The sequence below is a fragment of the Pituophis catenifer genome, unplaced genomic scaffold, assembly GCF_029215685.1.
Source record: "Pituophis catenifer annectens isolate HBS135680 unplaced genomic scaffold, rPitCat1.0.hap2 SCAF_16, whole genome shotgun sequence".
Lineage (NCBI taxonomy): Eukaryota > Metazoa > Chordata > Lepidosauria > Squamata > Colubridae > Pituophis > Pituophis catenifer.
The window spans coordinates 10,626,684-10,646,288 of NW_027256896.1; the positions used below are offsets into that span (position 1 = coordinate 10,626,684).

The 19,605-nt window shown below is 44.5% G+C and overlaps 1 protein-coding gene across 1 annotated transcript in view; it reads left to right on the forward strand.

The window, feature by feature from the left end:
- The window catches only part of CAPN15 (calpain 15), a 111,760-nt gene that overhangs the window by 35,768 nt on the left and 56,387 nt on the right, over positions 1 to 19,605 (forward strand). Inside the window, exon 2 of the mRNA XM_070955029.1 lies at positions 950 to 1,262. Within this exon, the coding sequence (XP_070811130.1) occupies positions 1,087 to 1,262 (176 nt within the window). The 5' untranslated portion in view covers positions 950 to 1,086. The remainder of the gene's footprint in view (positions 1 to 949; positions 1,263 to 19,605) is intronic.

Below are 19,605 nucleotides of genomic sequence, written 5' to 3' on the forward strand. Positions count from 1 at the left end.
CATGCACGTCACATTCGCGTGGTTCCCCCGTGCACTGTGCATGCAATCGCACCATTCTGCACATGGGAACGGTTTTCACGCGTGCAATGCACGTTAACGAATGCCATCTACACATGTGTGGGCTGCATGCAAGTACTCTCATACGCATGTGGAAACCCGCGCGCATGCGCAGGAGAGCTCTGAAGACCAGCTGGGTCCCCTGAATTGTGGGCATGTGCACCAGAGGCCCGAACACCAGCTGGGGCATGCGCACATGCGCAGCTGCAGGTGACTTGGCTGACAGTTCGCGTGGCTGGAAAGATGGCTCTGCGTACGACCTCAGCCATACATGCCATAGGTTTGCCATCATGGGGCTAGGATATTATGCTGTAATCTACTTTATTTGTTTGATCAAAGGACTTCATGTGGACTTACAAAAATACAGGCAGTCCTCAACTTGCGACCACAACTGACCCCCAAAATTTATGTTGCGAAGTGAAAAATTTGTTAAGTGAGTTTTGCTCCCTTTTACAACCTTTCTTGCTGGGGCAGAAAAGTCACTAAGCGAAGGGTTGTAAGTCAGGGGCAACCTGTACAGATTCCCAAAGGATTCTGAAAGGAATTTCAGCCAGCTTTTCCCAATCCAATGTGTTTTACTTAACCCTTGTTCTTCCTAAATAATATGTATTTTAAGGGTGGCATCCCTCACGATCTACCATTACCCGTCTTCCGATTCAGCCTCTCTCTTTCCCGAGAAATGTCAGAGCTCTCCCTAAAATTTAGCTGTAACCCCCTCTCCCGTGTGCTTCCCCCCCATTTATTTCGACAGACTCTTAGAAATGTCACTTCATGGGTTTAAAAGAAAATCATACCTTTCTCTTTCTCTTTCTCTGTTTCTCTCCCTCTCCCTCTCCTCTTGTTTTTTTTTTTTGTTTTTGTGTGTCTTTTTCTCTTCTTCAATCAACACCAGCCTCCTTTTCTCCAGTTGTGGGACCTTTTGCTCCACTCCATGCTACGAGTCTTCGTCCTTTCAGGCCGACATCTCATGCCATTCTCTGGGACCTAACCTAGAGTAAATCTTGGCCCCGGCCAGGGTTGGGGGGAGCCATGGGCAGTTCAGCCTCATCGCTGGCCGCCGAGACGGAGTCGGACCATGGCTTTACTGGCCCAACCTATCCTGGGCATCTGGCAGCAAGCTGGTATAGAAGTAACCATGGTGGCCCCGTTTGGGACAGTGCCCTTATAACACGGCAACATCCGCACGTGAATCACCGGGCACGAAGGTAAGAGAAAGCTGGGGAAGGAACTTGGTTTGGTCTCAGCTCAGTTGAAAACTGGGGAGGGGCTGGGTGGATGTGTTTCCAACTGCAGCCCCATGAGAGGCCATGGAAGAACTGCCAACCCGGCTGCACGACTCAGCTGGAGGCATCTGGGAACGCGCTATGTGTTCATGTGCATGATAGTTAACGCTGGCTGTTTGTGGCATGAGACGTTGGGTTGGGGTTGCTGGAAGAAATGCCCATCTGGTTCAGTTCCAAGCCGGGAGAAAGAAACATGGAGGATGATGGGAAAGATGGTTTAACGATGAAGCAGAACCACCAAGCACGTTGGTCCTGGTGCAGCTGACCACATGGAGTTGAGAGGGGGGGGATATTTATACCTTCTCTTGGGCTTTGCACTTGAGCTTCCTGTTCCTGCGTAAGAGCACGTATTCTATTGGCTGTGGTCAGACTCCCACGGGTCCATGTACAAATCCTGGGAGTTTGTCTGAGACAAGCTTGGTTGAAGTTTGGGCTGATGCAATGAAGGGGCTTGTTGGGCAATTCCTATTGTGGCTGAAGGGGCTAACCCTACCTTTGTTCAGACCTTGCTGCAGGAAACTTGCTCATGAATAAAGCTATCTATCTCTTTATCTCTTAAGTGCTGACATCTGCTGAGGGCCATCAAGATAAGCGGGGGCTGCTTTCTGTCTCCCAAGAGCATGATTCACAATTTCTCATCCAGGGAAATATAATATTCTGCCTTTTTTGTAAAAAAATATCAAAATATTTCGTGCTACTGACCGAGGTGCTGGTTTTGTAGATGTCAATACAGGTAGTCCTTGATTTACATCCATTCGTGTAGCTACAGGTAGTTCTCGGCTTACGATACAACAGTTTGTTTAAAGTTACAACGGCACTGAAAAAACCGTGACTTGCGGCCGTTTTTCACACTTACGACCACTGCAGCATCGCCGCAGATAGTTCTGAGGTTCCCCCAGGGGTGAAATCCAGCAGGTTCTGACAGGTTCTGGAGAACCGGTAGCGGAAATTTTGAGTAGTTCGGAGAACCGGCAAATATCATCTCTGGTTGGTCCCAGAGTGGGGAGGGAATGGAGATTTTGCAGTATCTTTCTCCTGGAGTGTGGTGGAAATGGAGATTTTGCAGTATTCTTCCCCCAGGAGTGGGGAGGGAATGGGGATTTTGCAGTATCCTTCCCACAGGAGTGGGGAGGGAATGGGGATTTTGCAGTATCCTTCCCCCAGGAGTGGGGTGGGAATGGAGATTTTGCAGTATCCTTCCCCTGCCACGCTCACCAAGCCACACCATGCCCACAGAACCGGTAGTAAAAAAAAAAAATGGAATTTCACCACTGGGTTCCCCTCTTATCTACACATGACATCCTGGTGAAAAATATGCCTAGAAAAGGTGGCAATCAGATTTCACCTGTCTTGAATAGTTTCCGTGTTTTATATTAAATTAATTGGCCAGATCACACCTCTTTGTTTTCAACCCAAGCGCCTCCTGTATCCATAATCTAAGGTTAAATATTGAGACAGAGAAAAATTGAACGGCTATTAAGGTGTTATCTTCAGCTCGGCTGATTCTATAGATACAGGCCTGTTTCATGCTGTTTGAAAAAGTGTGTTTCTGCTCGCCGGCATTAACACAATAAGAGGGTAAAATCCGAGCTTAGTTTAAAGTCCTGCTTCAGGAAACGTCATCAACTTCGGTCACTGTAAATCTTCTTATTGGTGGCCTTTTGCCCTTTTAGAAACAGCAGGACACTTGTTTCTCACCTTAGGTTTATTTGGGATTCCCATTTTCTAAATTAATTAATTAATTTTATTTATTATTTTATTTATTGAATTTGTATACTGCCCTACTCCCGAAGACTCAGGGCGGTGAACAGCCAAATAAAATACATATAATACAAATGTTAAAAAACCATTAAAATACAATTAAATAATTGGCCCGGAAAATGAAATTTATAACACCTCAAATTTATTTATTTATTTATTTATTTATTTATTTATTTATTTATTTATTTATTTATTTATTTATTTATTTATTAAATTAAATTAAATTTATATGCCGCCTCTCTCCGGAGACTCAATTGCCCTAAACTTTTATCTCTTAGCTGGAAATCCCAAAGGTGCTTTTTTCAGGAGGCGACTGGACTTCCTTGTTCTCTTCTTTTGAAGATGTTTCGCTTCTCATCCAAGAAGCTTCTTCACCTCTGACTGGATTGTGGGGAATGGAAGGATTGATACTCCTTGCAGACAGCTGGTCATTTGCATCCTTTTTAGAGGGTCATTGAAACACTTGGAGGTTTAGCTGTGCCTTCAGGGTCACAGGGTTAGTGCTTCTGTTTCCTGTAGTCTGCAATTTTTCCCTTTGGAAATCCGTTCCTACTCCCACACATTCCAAGGGTGTTCATCCCAAATTGTATAGCTAAGAAAGTCCATGACCTGGATGACTGAGAATCTCTACAGCAGGGGTCCCCAAACCTGGCAGCTTTAAGACTTGTAGACTTCAACTCCCAGAATTCTCCAGCCAGCTAGTTGAAGTCCACAAGTCTTAAAGCTGCCAAGTTTGAAGACCTCTGCTCTACAAACTCTTAGCTGAAGAATACATTTCCTGATTGCAATGTATGGCTGTGAAAGTTGGATCATAAGGAAGGCTGAGCGCCAAAGAATTGAGGCCTTTGAACTCTGGTGCTGGAGAAGACTCCTGCGAGTCCCTTGGACTGCAAGGCGATCAAACCAGTCAGTCCTAGAGGAGATCCACCCTGATGGCTCTTTAGAAGGCCAGATCCTGAAGATGAAACTCAAATATTTTGGCCACCTAATGAGAAGGAAGGTCACACTGGAGAAGAGCCTAATGCTGGGAAAGATTGAGGGCAAAAGAAGAATGGACGGCAGAGAAGGAAGTGGCTGGATGGAGTCACTGAAGCAGTCGGTGTGAGCTTAAATGGACTCCAGGGGATGGTAGAGGACAGGAAGGCCTGGAGGAATGTTGTCCATGGGGTCACGACGGATCGGACATGACTTCGCAACTAACAACAACATTTCCTGAGCCCAGATTTACCCACTGGGGAGATACAGAATGTGCTTAGATAATTCTTAATATCTAGAGCGGGGACGTCCAACCTTGGCGACTTTCAGACCTGTGGAGTTCGACTCCCAGAATTCCCCAACCAGCATGGGAATTCTGGGTGTTGAATTCTGGGAGTTGAAGTCCAAACGTTGCCATGGTTGCCCATCCCTGATTTAGAGGGACTGATTTCCATCCCTGTAGCCATCAAGCCAGAGTCATGGAGATCGTAGCCACAAATTCCCGATTTCCTCTCTATTTCCTGATTTCTTTCCTCGGCCGTGAAGCTTACTCGTGAGAACTATAAAACACATGCCCGCCCCCTCGTTTTTTTTCCCCAGCAGCAATTAAAATTTGCCTTCCTCTGGAAAGGGGTTAAGAGGGATGACAGTCTGTGTTTGTAACCTTTTTGCGGGTTGAGAATTATACGGAGAGGAACTAGCGATGTTTTAACCAAAAGAAAGAAGGGGGGAAAAGGGTGGGGGGGGAAATGAAGGGTGTTGAAATCTGCCATGCTGCGTGCTAAGAATATTGCAGTTTATGATTAATTCCGGCTTTTTATAGCTTTTTCGACTTGTGGAAGCGCCATGTGCCTTTCTTAGTTTGTATGCTGCCTTGCTGAAAAACAGTGAGTTTGCTCCTTCCTCTCTGAGCTGCCATGTCTTGGAAAATATTTGTGTGTGTGTGTATTTGTGTGTGTTTCTTTCTCTTGCTTGTTGCTATGATCCTTGAAGCATTTGTATGCGTCTACTATAACACGCAGACTTGGGGGAATCTTTCTGGGCAAGATGCTCCTGGTTTTTGTCTGTTGGCTTGTTTTCATTTTCAAGACTGACCTTGAAGTTTCTTCCAGAGTTTCAGTAAAGTTTGTTTTGTTTTGTTTTGTTTTGAGCATTTGTTCTTTTTAAATCGGGGGATCAGGAAGCATCGAATTCGGAATTCGATGCTTCCTGATCCCCCGATTTAAAAAGAGCAAATAATACCGAAAACAAAACTGTTTTAACTTTGTGAGACTTTCTGTGTTGCTTCCCACTACGAGTTTTCTTCTTCTTCTTCTTCTTCTTCTTCTTCTTCTTCTTCTTCTTCTTCTTCTTCTTCTTCTTCTTCTTCTTCTTCTTCTTCTTCTTCTTCTTCTTCTTCTCCTTCTTCTTCTCCTTCTCCTTCTCCTTCTCCTCTTCCTCCTCCTCCTCCTCCTCCTCCTCCTCCTCCTCCTCCTCCTCCTCCTCCTCCTCCTCCTCCTCCTCTCCCTCTCCTTCTCCTTCTCCTTCTCCTTCTCCTATTTTATTTATTTATTTCATTTGTCAAGAACGTATTTGGTAATAAGTATAAGCATGGATTGGATACATAAAATAGGTACAAATAAAAGAAAACAGTAGGACAGGGACGGAAGGCACGCTGGTGCTCTAATGCACGCCCCTTACAGACCTCTTAGGAATGGGGTGAGGTCAACAGTGGACAGTCTAAGGTTAAAGTTTTTGGGGTTTGGGGAAGAAACTACAGAGTCAGGTAGTGTATTCTAGGCATTGACCACTCTGTTGCTAAAGTCGTATTTTCTGCATTCGAGTTTGGAGCGGTTTACCTTAAGTTTGTATCTATTGTGTGCTATTTGTATCTATTGTTTGCATCTATTGTGTATTCTATTCTTGTATTGTTGTGGTTGAAGTTGAAATAGTCCTTCTTCTTCTTCTTCTTCTTCTTCTTCTTCTTCTTCTTCTTCTTCTTCTTCTTCTTCTTCTTCTTCTTCTTCTTCTTCTTTTCTTCTTCTTCTTCTTCGTCCTCCTCCTCCTCCTCCTCCTCCTCCTCCTCCTCCTCCTCCTCCTCCTCTCCTTCCTCTCCTTCTCCTTCCTCCTCCTCCTGCTCTTCCTCCTCCTCGTCTTTCTCTTGTCTGTGAATCCTCCATGTGACAAGAAAGGAATAAAAAGTGAAGAGGGAAGATAAACTTTTGAATAGCTCCGTTTCAGGAGGAAACATGGCTTCTAAGCCAGATCTCTCTCTCTCTCCCCCCCCCCCCAAATCGTAAATGGAAAAATGTGTACAGGAGAAGATTAGTTCTCTGTGCACATAGTGGCTTTTCTTTCATCTAGCAATTTCCAATATCTAGTTTTTGGGCTTAAAGCCTCAACTATTGGCATTGTGCGACGCTGTAGTATTGGATTCAGACGTCTACCTGACTGGCTTTGTGAATAGCAACAGCATTGCAACAGGTGCATATTTTGTGCAGTTAATATATTTTTTTCTAATCCTAAGGTTATTTTGGAGACGCTGGAAGCAGAAGGAAAGAGTATTTGCTCGTACAGGGAGTCCTCGACTTACGACCGCAATTGAGCCCAAAATGTATATTGCTAAATGAGACAATTGTGAAAGTGTGTTTTGCCCCATTTTAAGTCGCTAACTTAACAACCGCAGTGATTCACTTAACAACTGTGGCAAGAAAGATTGTAAAACGGAGCATAATTCGCCTAACAAATGTTTCACTTAGCAACAGAAATGTTGGCTCATTTGTAGTCGTAAGTTGAGGACTTACGACCATAACCGCAGTGATTCACTTAACAACTGTGGCAAGAAAGGTCGTAAAACGGGGCGTAATTCGCCTAACAAATGTTTCACTTAGCAACAGAAACGTTGGCTCATTTGTGGTCGTAAATTGAGGACTATCTGTAATCTCCAATTATTAGACTGAGCAGGGACTAAATGCATCGACTGGCAAAGGCTTGAACTGGTGGCGTTAACTACTTGGGGTTAATATGTCACTCTTCCTTTGTACTACAATGACTGTGAATGAAGCTAATCAAGACTTGGTAAGGTCATTTTCCTGTCCTTCTGCTTTAAGTATATATCCATTTTTTCACTGTTTCGTGGCTGTCGATTGCTTTGACTTTGCCCCTCATTTTTTTTTCTTGGTTGCACAAAAGCACACTTTTGCAGATTTGTACATTACTAATGGAGTTATTCAAGGTCTGTTATGTTCGCACAGTTGAGCCTCCACACCCGAGAATTCTTCTGAAGCATAAGTCTTTGTAACCCATATTTTATTAGAAAGCCAGATTGGAGGGGGGGGGAATAGGGGGAAAAAAGAACATGTCGGAAGTACTGGAAAAATACAATCCAAATATATAGATGGGAGTAATTTTCAGGACAATACAAGCCAAGAACAGTCTATATTAAAAAGTGCGGAGAAAGCCAGAGGACGCACCATTAGGGATCTCAAGAGAAAGAAGAGGGAGAAAGCACTTCCTTTTAAGGTAGGCATGGAAAGATGAAAAAATAAAATAAAACAAACGGAACTATAGCATCTGTCCTAGCCACGTAGCTAAGTGGTTTCTTTTTTCCAAAGCGAAATTAATTCAAAAATTTTAACATAAAAGCACTCCCATCAAAACCAACCAAAAAGTATCATAAAGTTTGAGCAGATACTTCTCCATAGGTCTAGTTAGAAATGTGAAAAACTCAGAAGGGATGAGATTGGGGGGGGGAAACAACCCCCAAAACCCAGGAATGATGTATTAACAGAATAACAAAGTTGGAAGGGACCTTAGAGGTCTTCTAGTCCAGCCCTCTGCTCAGGCATGAGGCCCTATATCATTCCAGACAAATGACTGTGCAACCTCTTGAAAACCTCCAGTGATGGAGGACCCACAACTTCTGGAGGCAAGCTGTTCCACTGATTAATTGTCCTAAGGTTTGCAGTTTGCCTACTCAGCAATTTATGACAGATTTGGAGTTACTGAGATAAAATAGGGGAGGGGAGGATCGGCAGGGCAGGGCAGGGGAGAAAAGGAGAAGAGGAGAGGAGAAGAGAAAATGGAATAGGATAGAGGATGGGATGGGATGGGATTGAAAATAGGATAGGATAGACTGCAGAATAGAATAGAAAAGAGAATAGAATAGAACTGTGGCACACGTGCTCGAAGTGGCACATGGAGCCATGTCACGTCTTCCTCTTCTGGGTTTCTGGCACGCATGCGCGCATGCCAATCAGATGGCCTTTTTGCATGCGGCAGTGCCGGAAACTGGAAGAGCTGATCTTCCGTTTTCCTGTGTGAGCATGCGCGCTGGCCAGCTGATTGCCGTGTGTGCTTGCACTTCAGAAACCCGGAAGAGTTGCTGGCTGAAACCCGAAGTCCAGTAGCTGAAACTGGAAGTTCATTTTCGGGCGCACGCATATACCCTGGGCAGCTCCACTTCCTTGTTGTGGCCCAGACGTACGCGTAAAGCGCGCACACAAAGCACTCCCTTTTCGGCACTCGATGCCGAAAAGATTCGCCATTACTGCAATAGAAAATAGGATACAGGACGGGATACGGGATGGGATGGGATGGGATACAATACGCCAATACAAATACCAATACAATACAGATACCAATACAGATACCAATACAATACAATACAATATAATTGCAGTGCAGTGCAGTGCAGTGCAATGCAATGCAATACAATATAATTGCAGTGCAGTGCAGTGCAGTGCAATGCAATGCAATGCAATGCAATGCAATGCAATACCATACCAATACCAATACCAATACCAATACCATACCAATACCAATAACAATACCATATTGGCCACAAGGACACACACTTGTGTCCAACACACTTGTGTGTCCTTGTGTGCTCTAGAATTAGATTCATCCGGTTGAGTGTCAAGCAAATTCCAAGATGTGCCAAGGGGATAAAGAAGCAACTCAGTTGTTTCTTCCATGTTACATCCGAGAGCACTTTCTGTCTTCAGCCATAATCACCACCCCGTCAATTCCACACGAAGCCAGAACACTGAGTTAGAGGGCCTTTTATATATAAAACAGAATTAGAGCTTTATTTCAGCTAGCTTATTAGATCCAGAGACATTAGGAACCACTTTAGAGCGTATTATCTAACATGTGGGAGGCATGCGCTTTCTGGGTTTAATCCCTTGGTTGAACAGGAGCTAATTTTCCAATCTGCAGCGTATCTGAGCGAGAACACTCTTTCTTCTTTCAACGCAGCCGGGGGTGTTAAGATCTATATACCCTGAACCAGGTCTATCAACCTCCTTTTACTTCGGATGCGTTGAAACAAGGAAGCTCAGCGGTGGGCGTTTCTGCCCTCTTTTTTTTTTTTTTTTGTTGAGCTGGCTTCTCAGCCGCCTTGTCCAAATCTGCCTTTCCCAACAGGCTGCGCGATTTCTTCAAGAAGCTCCCGAGAAGAAGACCTTGGCTTTTCCTGCGAATCTCTTATCGTTTCAAACCAGGCTACTGAGTTTTAATCTACGACGTCCGGGGAGAAGAGGTTTCCATTCAGTGGGTTTTTTCCCCCCTAGTATTAATTAGGCCTATGTTGTGTTGAGGTTTCCAGGCAGAGCATGATAAGGGGAGAGGAAAAAAAAACAACAACCTAAAATTGTCTTCCAGTTTCTGGCTGCCTAGGATAACACCAATACAGCTTGACTATGGGGAAGGCGCCCCTGTTTTATTGCACGAAACTGGATCGGGAGGCAGTCCTGTGCATAGATGTGATATGACCTTAGGTCCCTGCTGCTTACAAGCATTGTGCTCACCCCAGTTATGCCCCACGTCTTAAAAGCGCCACGCGTGAAGGAATAGCTTTGTAAACAAATAGCTGTTTAAGTTAGCCTACCGTAGAAAATTCTAATTGTTCAACTTTATTATATGCTGCAAGTCCAAAGGGCTTTTCTTTCCTCCAAGATATTAGACCTAAAATGTTATCTCGGCTCTTCTCCAACTCCCTTCTGAGATGACTCTGTTTGACTTGATGCAACCCGTGAAGAAAAAGCTATTTTTTTTAAAATAAGGGGAAATAATGGCCAAAGATGTTCAAACACAGTAATTTGTGTTTGTGCCTCTGAATCCTAGCGCTCTTTACAGAGGCCGCGTTATTTTTGTCTCTTTTTTCATGGTTAGGCCTGGGGGCCAAGGTGGAAGGTAAAAAACGCTGCTAATTCTACTCGTTTGGGAAGTGGGGTCCAATGATGGCTTCATTGCCAGCGTTGGAAAATGGTCTCTGTGGGCTGAGGAGTGCATCTTTCCCAGTGTAATTGATATAAGATGGCCTCTGGATTCTGGTGCTTCCTGGAGGGAGTGGGAGAAACAAGCTGAAAACTGAGGCATCTGGAACAAAGACACTTAAATATAAATTCTTTTCAGTTTGGTATGTCTGGAGGGGTTTTCCAAGAATTATAGTCCCCATCCAGGGGTGAAATGCTACCGGTTCACACCAGTTCAGGCAAATTAATAGTGATAAAAACTACCAGTTCGGGCGAACCTGTAGTAAAAAAAAAAAAAAAAAGCTACCGGTTCAGGAGAATCGGTAGTTGAAAAGCTACCGGTTCGAGTGAACCGGTAATTAAAAAAAGCTACCAGTTCGTCTGAACTGGTATTTCCAACGATCAGCTGTGCCGCGCGATTTAATATTTATTAGAAAGCAGGAAATCCTAAAGCTAAATCGCACGGCGTAGCTGTTCTCCCCTCCACTGTTCTAGTTAAGTGTTCTTTTTCCGCACAACGCATGCGTTTGGCATGTATTGTGCATGCACACTCAGCATGCTTTTGTTGCACACTGCACATGTGCATGTGCACAGTATGCTTTTGGCACACACTGCACATATGGGCGTGCAGTGTGCTTTTGGTGCGCACCACGCATGTGCGGGCAGCGAACCCGTGGCAATCCACGGAGGATTTCACCATTGTCCCCATCCGTCTAAACGGGTACCAGGACGGGGAAGAGCTCCTGGTCTCCATCACATCCACAGAGCATTCTTTGTTTACCATCCTTTTTCTTTTTCTTCTCCTAAGAGAAGAAGGGTTACAGCTCAGTCACGGACTGCTTGCCTCGCATGCAAAAATGTCCAAATTTAATCCCCAATATCCCCAAATAGAGGCAGGGAAGTTTCCATTTCAATATCTGGAGAATTGCTGCTAGCCTGTAATAGGATGCTGAGCTTAATGGAGCATCAGCCCGGTTTCATTTAAGGTAAGGCAGCTTCTTGTGTTTTCTTCTGCTTAGTTTAGCCTTCTACCTTGTAACAAGTTCTTTTTTTAAAACAACAACAGCAATAACACAAAACACTAACCAGCTAGGAATTCTGTATTTACCCAGAAAGAAGACGTACCGAATTTTAAGACGATCCTTTCAGTAAACAAATAAAACACACAGGCGCGCGCAACCTCTACTTTTTCCTTAGCTTTTCTACCTTGTCAACCGAGAGTGGCTGCTTCCAGAAATTTACACTTCTTCTCCTAAACAGTGTGTGTGTGATGAATGCTTGGGTATGTATATGCATAGATCAGGGGTGAAATCTAAAATTTGTTACTACCGGTTCTGTGGGCGTGGCTTCGTGGGCGGGGAGGAAGGTGACTGGGTGGGCATGGCCAACTTTTTTTTTTTTTTTTTTTTTTTTTTTAGTTTTAAAAGCATTTTTTCTACAACCTTAAGAGGTCGTAGAAAAAAATGCTTTTAGAAGCTTCTGACGATCAGGCAAGTCGGCTGGGATCGCTAGAGGCTTTTAAAGGCATTTTTTTTCCTACAACCTCTTCGGCCGAAGGGGTTGCAGAAAAAAATGCTTTTAAAAATAAAATAAAAAGCCTCTGATGATTGCGTGGCTCAGCTGGGCATGGGGGGGGGGGGAGCGCAGGGATTTTTGCTACCGGTTCTCCAAACCACCCACCGCCATCACTGCTGGATAGGGTGATCCGGTCCGAACCGGGAGCATTTCACCCCTGGCATAGATGCACAGGTAGGTCGTGACTTACAACTGTTCGTTTAGCGATTGCTCGAAGTTATAATGGCACTGAAAAACGTGAATTATGACTGTTTTTCGCGCTTTGGATTGTTGAGGCGTCCTCATGGTCGCGTGATCAAAATTCGGACGCTTGGCAACTGGTTCATATTTATGACGGTCGCAGTGTCCCGGGGGGGGGTCACATGATCCCCTTTTGCGACCTTCTGACAAGCAAAGTCCATGGGGAAGCCAGATTCACTTTAACCACCGTGTTACTAACTTTTAACAAATGCAACGATTCACTTAACAACCGTGGCAAGAAAGGTCGTAAAATGGGGAGCAAACTCGCTTAACAAAACGTTTCACTTAGCAACATAACTTTTGGGCTTAATTGTGGTCATAACTTGAGGACTGCCTGGTATGTATCTATAAACCTATCATCGGCTGCAAGAAGCCAGGAACCAGGATACAGTTCAAAAGTACTACAAGTTGATTTCATGCTACCTGTAGACAAGAATCTGAACTACTAATAGTCAAGGCGAATTGGCACCAGATAAGAGTTAGCAGACTTCAATGGGGGCTGGACTTAGGTCTCTTACGTGGTGGGTTCAGCCTGGTCATCTCCCTACACCAGGGGTCAGCAACCTGTGGCTCTGGAGCCGCATGTGGCTCTTTTATTCCTCTGCTGCGGCTCCCTGTCGCCGATCGGCTCCACAATTGATAGCACTTTCAGTTAGGACAGGGAGAGGAAAAAGGACGCCTCGCTAGGAGGAGACTCTATGGTGGGAGAACCGGACCTCCGGTCAGCTCCAGAATTGAACGGGGGGCTTCCAGTTAGGACCTTTGTGGCTCTTTGAGTGTTTAAGGTTGCCGACCCCTGCCCTACACCAATTAGCCAGAAGTCACCTTCCCCAAAAGGGCTGGATCAGAACTGTTGATTTGTCATACATACTTGAGTGGCTGACTTGCTTGTTAAAATGAGATGCCTATAAGATGAGGTACCCCATCTCTACAATGAATCCCCACCCCCACCCCGTATCTAGGCACTGCCTGACAATGCACAGTTGTCAGCATTGTATAGGCCGTTCTGTCTCAACACACATCAACACACAAACGCACTCATCCTTAACGCGCGCACAGGGCTTTCTAGCAAAGAAGAAAAAGAAAAAGGTGGAGATTAAGACGTGAGAGAAAGGCAATCTGGGAAGGGGAAGGAAATGAGGACAAACTAGGAGAGAGAGAGAAAGGAAGGAACAGAAAGGAAAGGAAAACGAAGGGAAGGAAATGAGAATAAACTAGGACAGAGAGAAAGGGAAGGGAAGGCAAGGGAAGGGAAGGAAGAGAAAAGAGAACGAAAGGAAAGAAATAGAAAGGAGAGGGAAAGGAAGGGAAATAAAAGAAGAGAAAAGGGAAGGGAAGGGAAAGAAGAGAAGGAAGGGAAAAGAAGAGGAAAGGAAAGGAAAAGAAGAGAAGGAAAGGAAAAGAAGAGAAAAGGAAAGGAAAAGAAGAGGGAAGGGAAGGAAGAGAAAAGAAAGGAAAGAAATGGAAAAGGGAAAGGAAAGGAAAGGAAAGAAAGAAAACAGAAGGAAAAGAAAAGGGAAGGGAAGGAAGAAAAGAAGAGAAAAGGAAAGGAAAAGAAGAGAAGGAAAGGAAGAGAAAAGGAAAGAAAGAAATGGAGAGGGAAAGGAAGGAAAGAAAGGAAAGAGAAGGAAAGGAAAAGAAGAGAAAAGGAAAGGAAAAGAAGAGACAAGAAGGAAAGGAAAACAAGAAAAAAGGAAAGGAAAGAAATGGAAAGGAGAGGGAAAAGAAGAGAAAAGAAAAAGGAAGGGAAGGAATGTTATCTAGGTGTAGAAGCCAGAAAGAAGGGGAAACCAGTGTCCATTATGTGAATGTCTGGAGTCCATTGGGAGAAGATGCTCTCCATTCATGGACTCCTTGCATTTTTCTAAAGTCCTGAATCTCTTGGCAGCATGGAAATCGCTTCTTTTTTTTTCCTTTTTTTTTTTAGTAGCTCCTTTTCATTTTCCGTTTCAAAGGTGTAATTATTTTGAGAGGAGAGGGTGGGGGGAGGGAAACCACCCTAATAATCTTCCTTTTGGATAAATATAGTAAATGTAGCTGTCGTAAACGGTTGGGAGGGGGAGGAAGAATCTTGTCTTATCTGCCATATAAAATCTTCCTTATGACTGTTCCTTATTTATTAGTTCGATTTATATATGCTGCCCTTCTCCGGAGACTCAGGGCGGCTTACAATGCTTTTAAGCAATAGCCTTCATACTTTTGTATATACCTGCTTAGTAGGGCTTTCGACCACCCCCCCCCTAAGCGGTGTTTTTTTTTATACAAAGTCAGCTTATTGCCCCCACAATCTGGGTCCTCATTTTACCTACCTCGGAAGGATGGAAGGCTGAGTCAACCTTGAGCCTGGTGAGATTTGAACTTGCAGTAATTGCAGGCAGCTGGCAACTAAGTGCTACTTTAACAGCACTTAGTCCACTGCGCCACCAGGCTCCTTATGCCCAAGGGCCCTTATTTTTTTTTTTTTTAATAACAAATGTCCATTATCTGTATAGTGCCTGGCTTAGCCATTAAAAAAGTATTAAAAAAAATAACCTAACAGGAAAGAGAGAAGATGCTCACAGATACCGAAACCTCATGTTTCTCCCCAGCCTCCTCACTGTCCGACTCCGCTGCCAGCTCCTCAGGCTGCTGGCAGACCACAACACCCACAATTGGTGTGTTGCTGTTTCCCCTAGGAAACCCCCTGGTTTCCGTTCAGCTTCCTGATATGATTCAAGCTGCTAGTTGTCACTCTTAATGGGTCTCTGGAACTGGATCTCTCCAGAGATCCTCCCTCCCACTTATTGAGATTCAGGGAAGCAGTCAAAATCTGTTTGTTTCAACCGGCTTTGGAGAGGGAGACAAATTGAGCGAGATTCCTCCAGTGTACGCAGACTGATTTTATTAGCTTTTATAGCTCCTCAACGCAGGAATATTTGGCTATTAATTTGTTAATATTAACGTCTGTTATTTATAAGTGTTGTATTTTTTTTCCTCCCTTTTCTTAATTCTTTAATCCTGTACACATATGGCAGGATCGTGAGCTGCTCAGAATCGGTCAGTAGTCCGAGTGGCATGTTAATAAAATAAGCATATATTGCTTATTTGGTATCCTATGATCAACACGAAGTGTTGTATCTTATGATTTATGATGAATCTATTTTTATGATGACTATGATCGTGATTTATCACTTATAGCTTTTATGTACAATGAGAGCTTATGCACCAGAGACAAATTCCTTGTGTGTCCAATCACACTTGGCCAATAAAGTATTCTATTCTATTCTATTCTATTCTATTCTATTCTATTCTATTCTATTCTATTCTATTCTATTCTATTCTATTCTATTCCATTCCATTCCAGCTTGGAATGGAATGGAATGGCGCAGTGGTTAGAGTGCAGTACTGCAGGTTACTTCTGCCTGCCTTCCGGCTGCCTGCAATTTGGCAGTTCGAATACCACCAGGCTCAAGGTTGATTCAGCCTTCTATTCCTCCGAGGTTGATAAAATGAAGACCCAGATTGTTGGAGGCAATAGGCTGACTCTGTAAACCACTTAGAGAGGGTTGTAAAAGCACTGTGAAGCGGTATTTAAGTCTACGTGCTATTGCTATTGCTATTGCTATTGCTATTGCTATTCTATTCTATTCTATTCTATTCTATTCTATTCTATTCTATTCTATTCTATTCTATTCTATTCTATATGTATTCCAGTCTCCTATCCTATCCTACTCTATTCCTATTCCTATTCCTATTCCTATTCCTATTCCTATTCCTATTCCTATTCCTATTCCTATTCCTATTCCTATTCCTATTATTCCTATTCCTATTCCATTCTGTATATACAGCAGGCTTGCAAATACTTAAAACATAACACCTGTTTTCTTCATGTCCACTTTTGGCACTTCTTCTCCATTTGTGGAGAATAAAGAGGTTAAAGCCTGGTTTAGCTCAACAGACAGAAGCACTGTAATTTAACACCAGCTGTCTGCAATTAAAGTAAGATCGAATCTCACCAGGCTCAAGGTTGACTCAGCCTTCCATCCTTTCTAAGGTAGGTAAATTGAGGACCCAGTTTGTGGGGGCAATAAGCTGACTTTGTATAAATATACAAAAGTATGAAGGCTATTGCTTAATGCACTGTAAGCCGCCCTGAGTCTCCGGAGAAGGGCGGCATATAAATCAAATAAATAATAATAATAAAAAGTCAGCCTGCATTGTGTTGTGTACAGTTTCTAGCTCTAATTAGATCCATGTTTCTTGTGGACTTCAACTCCCAGAATTACCCCAGCCGGCCATGCTGGGGAGAGCCGGATCGCATTCTTCCAATGGGACTTTTTGGATGGTATTCATCCAATGAGGCTTTGATCTTAAAATGTCCAATCGGACATTTTCTAGGACCAATTAGCTGGGTAGGTGGTTTTAGATCAAAGCCCCTTGGACTCTCCATTATTACTTCAATTCTCAAGAGTTGCTCAGAGGTGAGGCCAGCCTGTTCAACACATGGATTACCCTGAAGCGGTTCAAGGCTTTCAATCTATAATGACTCCCCCCCCCCCCCACCTCTCTTAATTGCTCTAATAAATCACAATGCAAGGATGGCTTAAGAAAACTAAAGGACGGTCAGAGATTCAGCTTAGTGGTTTCATTGCCTTTAATGGTGGGTGGGAGGGAATAAGGAGAATAAGGGTAGTGATGATTAACCTTTTTGGTGCTGAGCGCCCAAAGCTCGGATGTGCTATTCACGTGCCCGAACCCCAAAATGCAATGCGAGCACCCATCCATCCCGCACATATGCACACGTCCTCTGTGCATGTGCCCCAGCTCCCATGCATCCCATTTTGGCTTCCAGATTGGTGCAGGACGCTTTCCAGGCCCAAAATGGGGCATGGAGGGGGGGCCTTGCACGGGCCCCTGCATCCCGTTTTGGCTTGCAGGTTGGTGCAGGAGCTCTATTCTGATTGAACAATTGAACAATTGGGTACTTGCGGGACCGCCTACTACCACCAATAGCCTCCCACCGAGGGGCTCCTCCGGGTGCCGTCAGCCAAACAATGCCGACTGGCGGCCCCCAGGGGGAGAGCCTTCTCTGTGGGGGCACCTACTATCTGGAACGAGCTCCCCCCAGAGATACGGAGGATCCCGGATCTGCGCACCTTCCGCCGCGCTTTAAAGACCTTACTATTTCACCAGGCGGGCCTGGCCTAATTTTCTCCCTCTTTTAAAAGATTTTTAATTTTTAAATATCTTTTAGTATTTTATACATTCAATTTTAAATTGGTTTTAAAAGTTTGGGGTTTTAAATTTGTCGGGGCCAAAATTATTTAATTTGATTTTATTCTACATTTAAATTTTGTATGTATGTGTTTTATTGTTTGGCTGTGCACCGCCCTGAGTCCTTCGGGAGTAGGGCGGTATAGAAATCAAATCAAATCAAATAAAAAATAAAATAAACAATTGAATTGGTGAGCTTTGGCCTTGCAAATCACAGATGCAACCTCTGAGCCTTGCCAAGAAAGTACAAGATGCACTTTTGGTTCTGATTTGTATCTCTGTCAGGCTTCCTCCTTTCCTTCGCTTTGGGTGACTTGCTTCCTAGCACGGTTTTGGCAGCCGATCTCCAAGGTGGCTGCTTTTAGCAGGTCCTGGCATAACTTCCCACTGTTGATGCTCTTGTCACTTTGCCTTGCTTAGAAACGAGACACTGGAAAGAGGGCAGAAGGAGCAACGAGGATGATTGGGGGGGGGGGGGGCTGGAGGCTAAAACTTATGTAGAACGGTTGCTGGAATTGGGTTTGTCTAGTTTAATGAACAGAAGGACTAGGGGAGACATGATAGCAGTCTTCCAGTATCTCAGGGGCTGCCACAAAGAAGAGGGAGTCAAGCTATTCTCCAAAGCACCTGAGGGCAGGACAAGAAGCAACGGGTGGAAACTCATCAAGGAGAGAAGCAACTTGGGAGGAATTTCCTGACAGTTAGAACAATGAATCAGTGGACCAAGTTGCCTCCAGAAGTTGTGGGTGCTCCATCACTGGAGGTTTTAAAGAAGAGATTGGACAACCATTTTTCTGAAATAATATAGGGTTTCCTGCTTAAGCAGAGGGTTGGACTAGAAGATCTCCAAGGTCCCTTCCAACTCTGTTCTTCTGTTACTCAAATTCAGCCATAGTCTCGAGCCCAAAGTTAGCTGCAGAAAGAAAATCCTATTTCGAAATTAAACGGAGATGGTATTGTCTAAAGCAGGCAGAACCAGCCTGTTTCTCCTGCCAGATGAGTTGGGAAGCGACGTGAAGCTCAGTCAAGGAGACCGGCAAGAGAAGGGGGGACCTCTGGCTATGACCCTCATAATAGAGTTGCGTATTATGGATCCGGAGCACAGTTGTGAGATGACAAAAGGGGCCGGAGGAATACAGAGCCCATGCCTGGAGGATTTAGTTCTGGAAGTTCTGGAAGTTCTGGAAGGCAAAAACAAGATAGAGCTTGACACAGGGGGTTGGGCTAGAAGACTTCCAAGCAGAGGTGGGATTGAAAAATTTCAGCAACTGGTTCGCTGCCCAGTTGCTGGGTGGGCGTGGCCATGGGGGCGTGGCCTACTCGGCCTCCTGCAACACAGCAGGGGGGGGGTTTCGTCCTCCCCAGGCTCCGGAGGCTTTCCTGGAGCTTCCAGGAGGGTGAAGACAGCCTCCCCTGGGCTCCAGAGGCCCTCCGGAGGCCCTCCGGAGGCCAGAAATAGGCCCTTTTCCAGACTTCTGGTAGGCCCATTTTTCGCCCTCCCAGAGCCTCTGCGTTCGCCCTGCACTTACCTGGCATCCAAAACGGGCCGCCTTGACCACTCTGCTGAAGTCGTATTTTCTGCAATTGAGTTTGGAACGGTTTACCTCGAGTTTTATATCTATTATTTGCTCGTGTATTGTTGCGGTTGAAGCTGAAGTAATCGTTGACAGGAAGGACATTTTGGCAGCTAATTTTATGTACTATGCTTAGGTCAGACTGAAGTCGCCGTAGTTCTAAGTTGTCTAAGCCCAAAATTTGGAGTCTGGTGGCATAAGGGATTTTATTGCGGTTAGAGGAATGGAGGACTCTTCTCGTAAAATATCTCTGGACTCTCTCGATTGTATTTATGTCCGATATGCAGTGCGGGTTCCAGACAGATGAGCTGTATTCAAGAACTGGTCTAGCAAACGTTTTGCATGCTCTAGTTAGTAGTACAACATTACCAGAGAAGAAGCTACGCAAGATTAGGTTAACAACTCTTCATGCCTTTTTGGCATTAAGTCCAGTCCGAACCAGCAGAATCCCACCCCTGCCTTCAAGGTCCCTTCCGATTCCGTTATTCTATGTTCTCTGTCTAGAAAAAAACGCCCTATTTTGCAAATAGACTTGCGGGGATGGGGGTGTCTCCCCCCCGCTAAAGTGCTCGGATGTTTGGACAATCTGCTTGAGCAAAGCTTTCCCGCTGGCAGCTCTGAACGGAATGTGTGCAAACAGCCTCGCTTTCC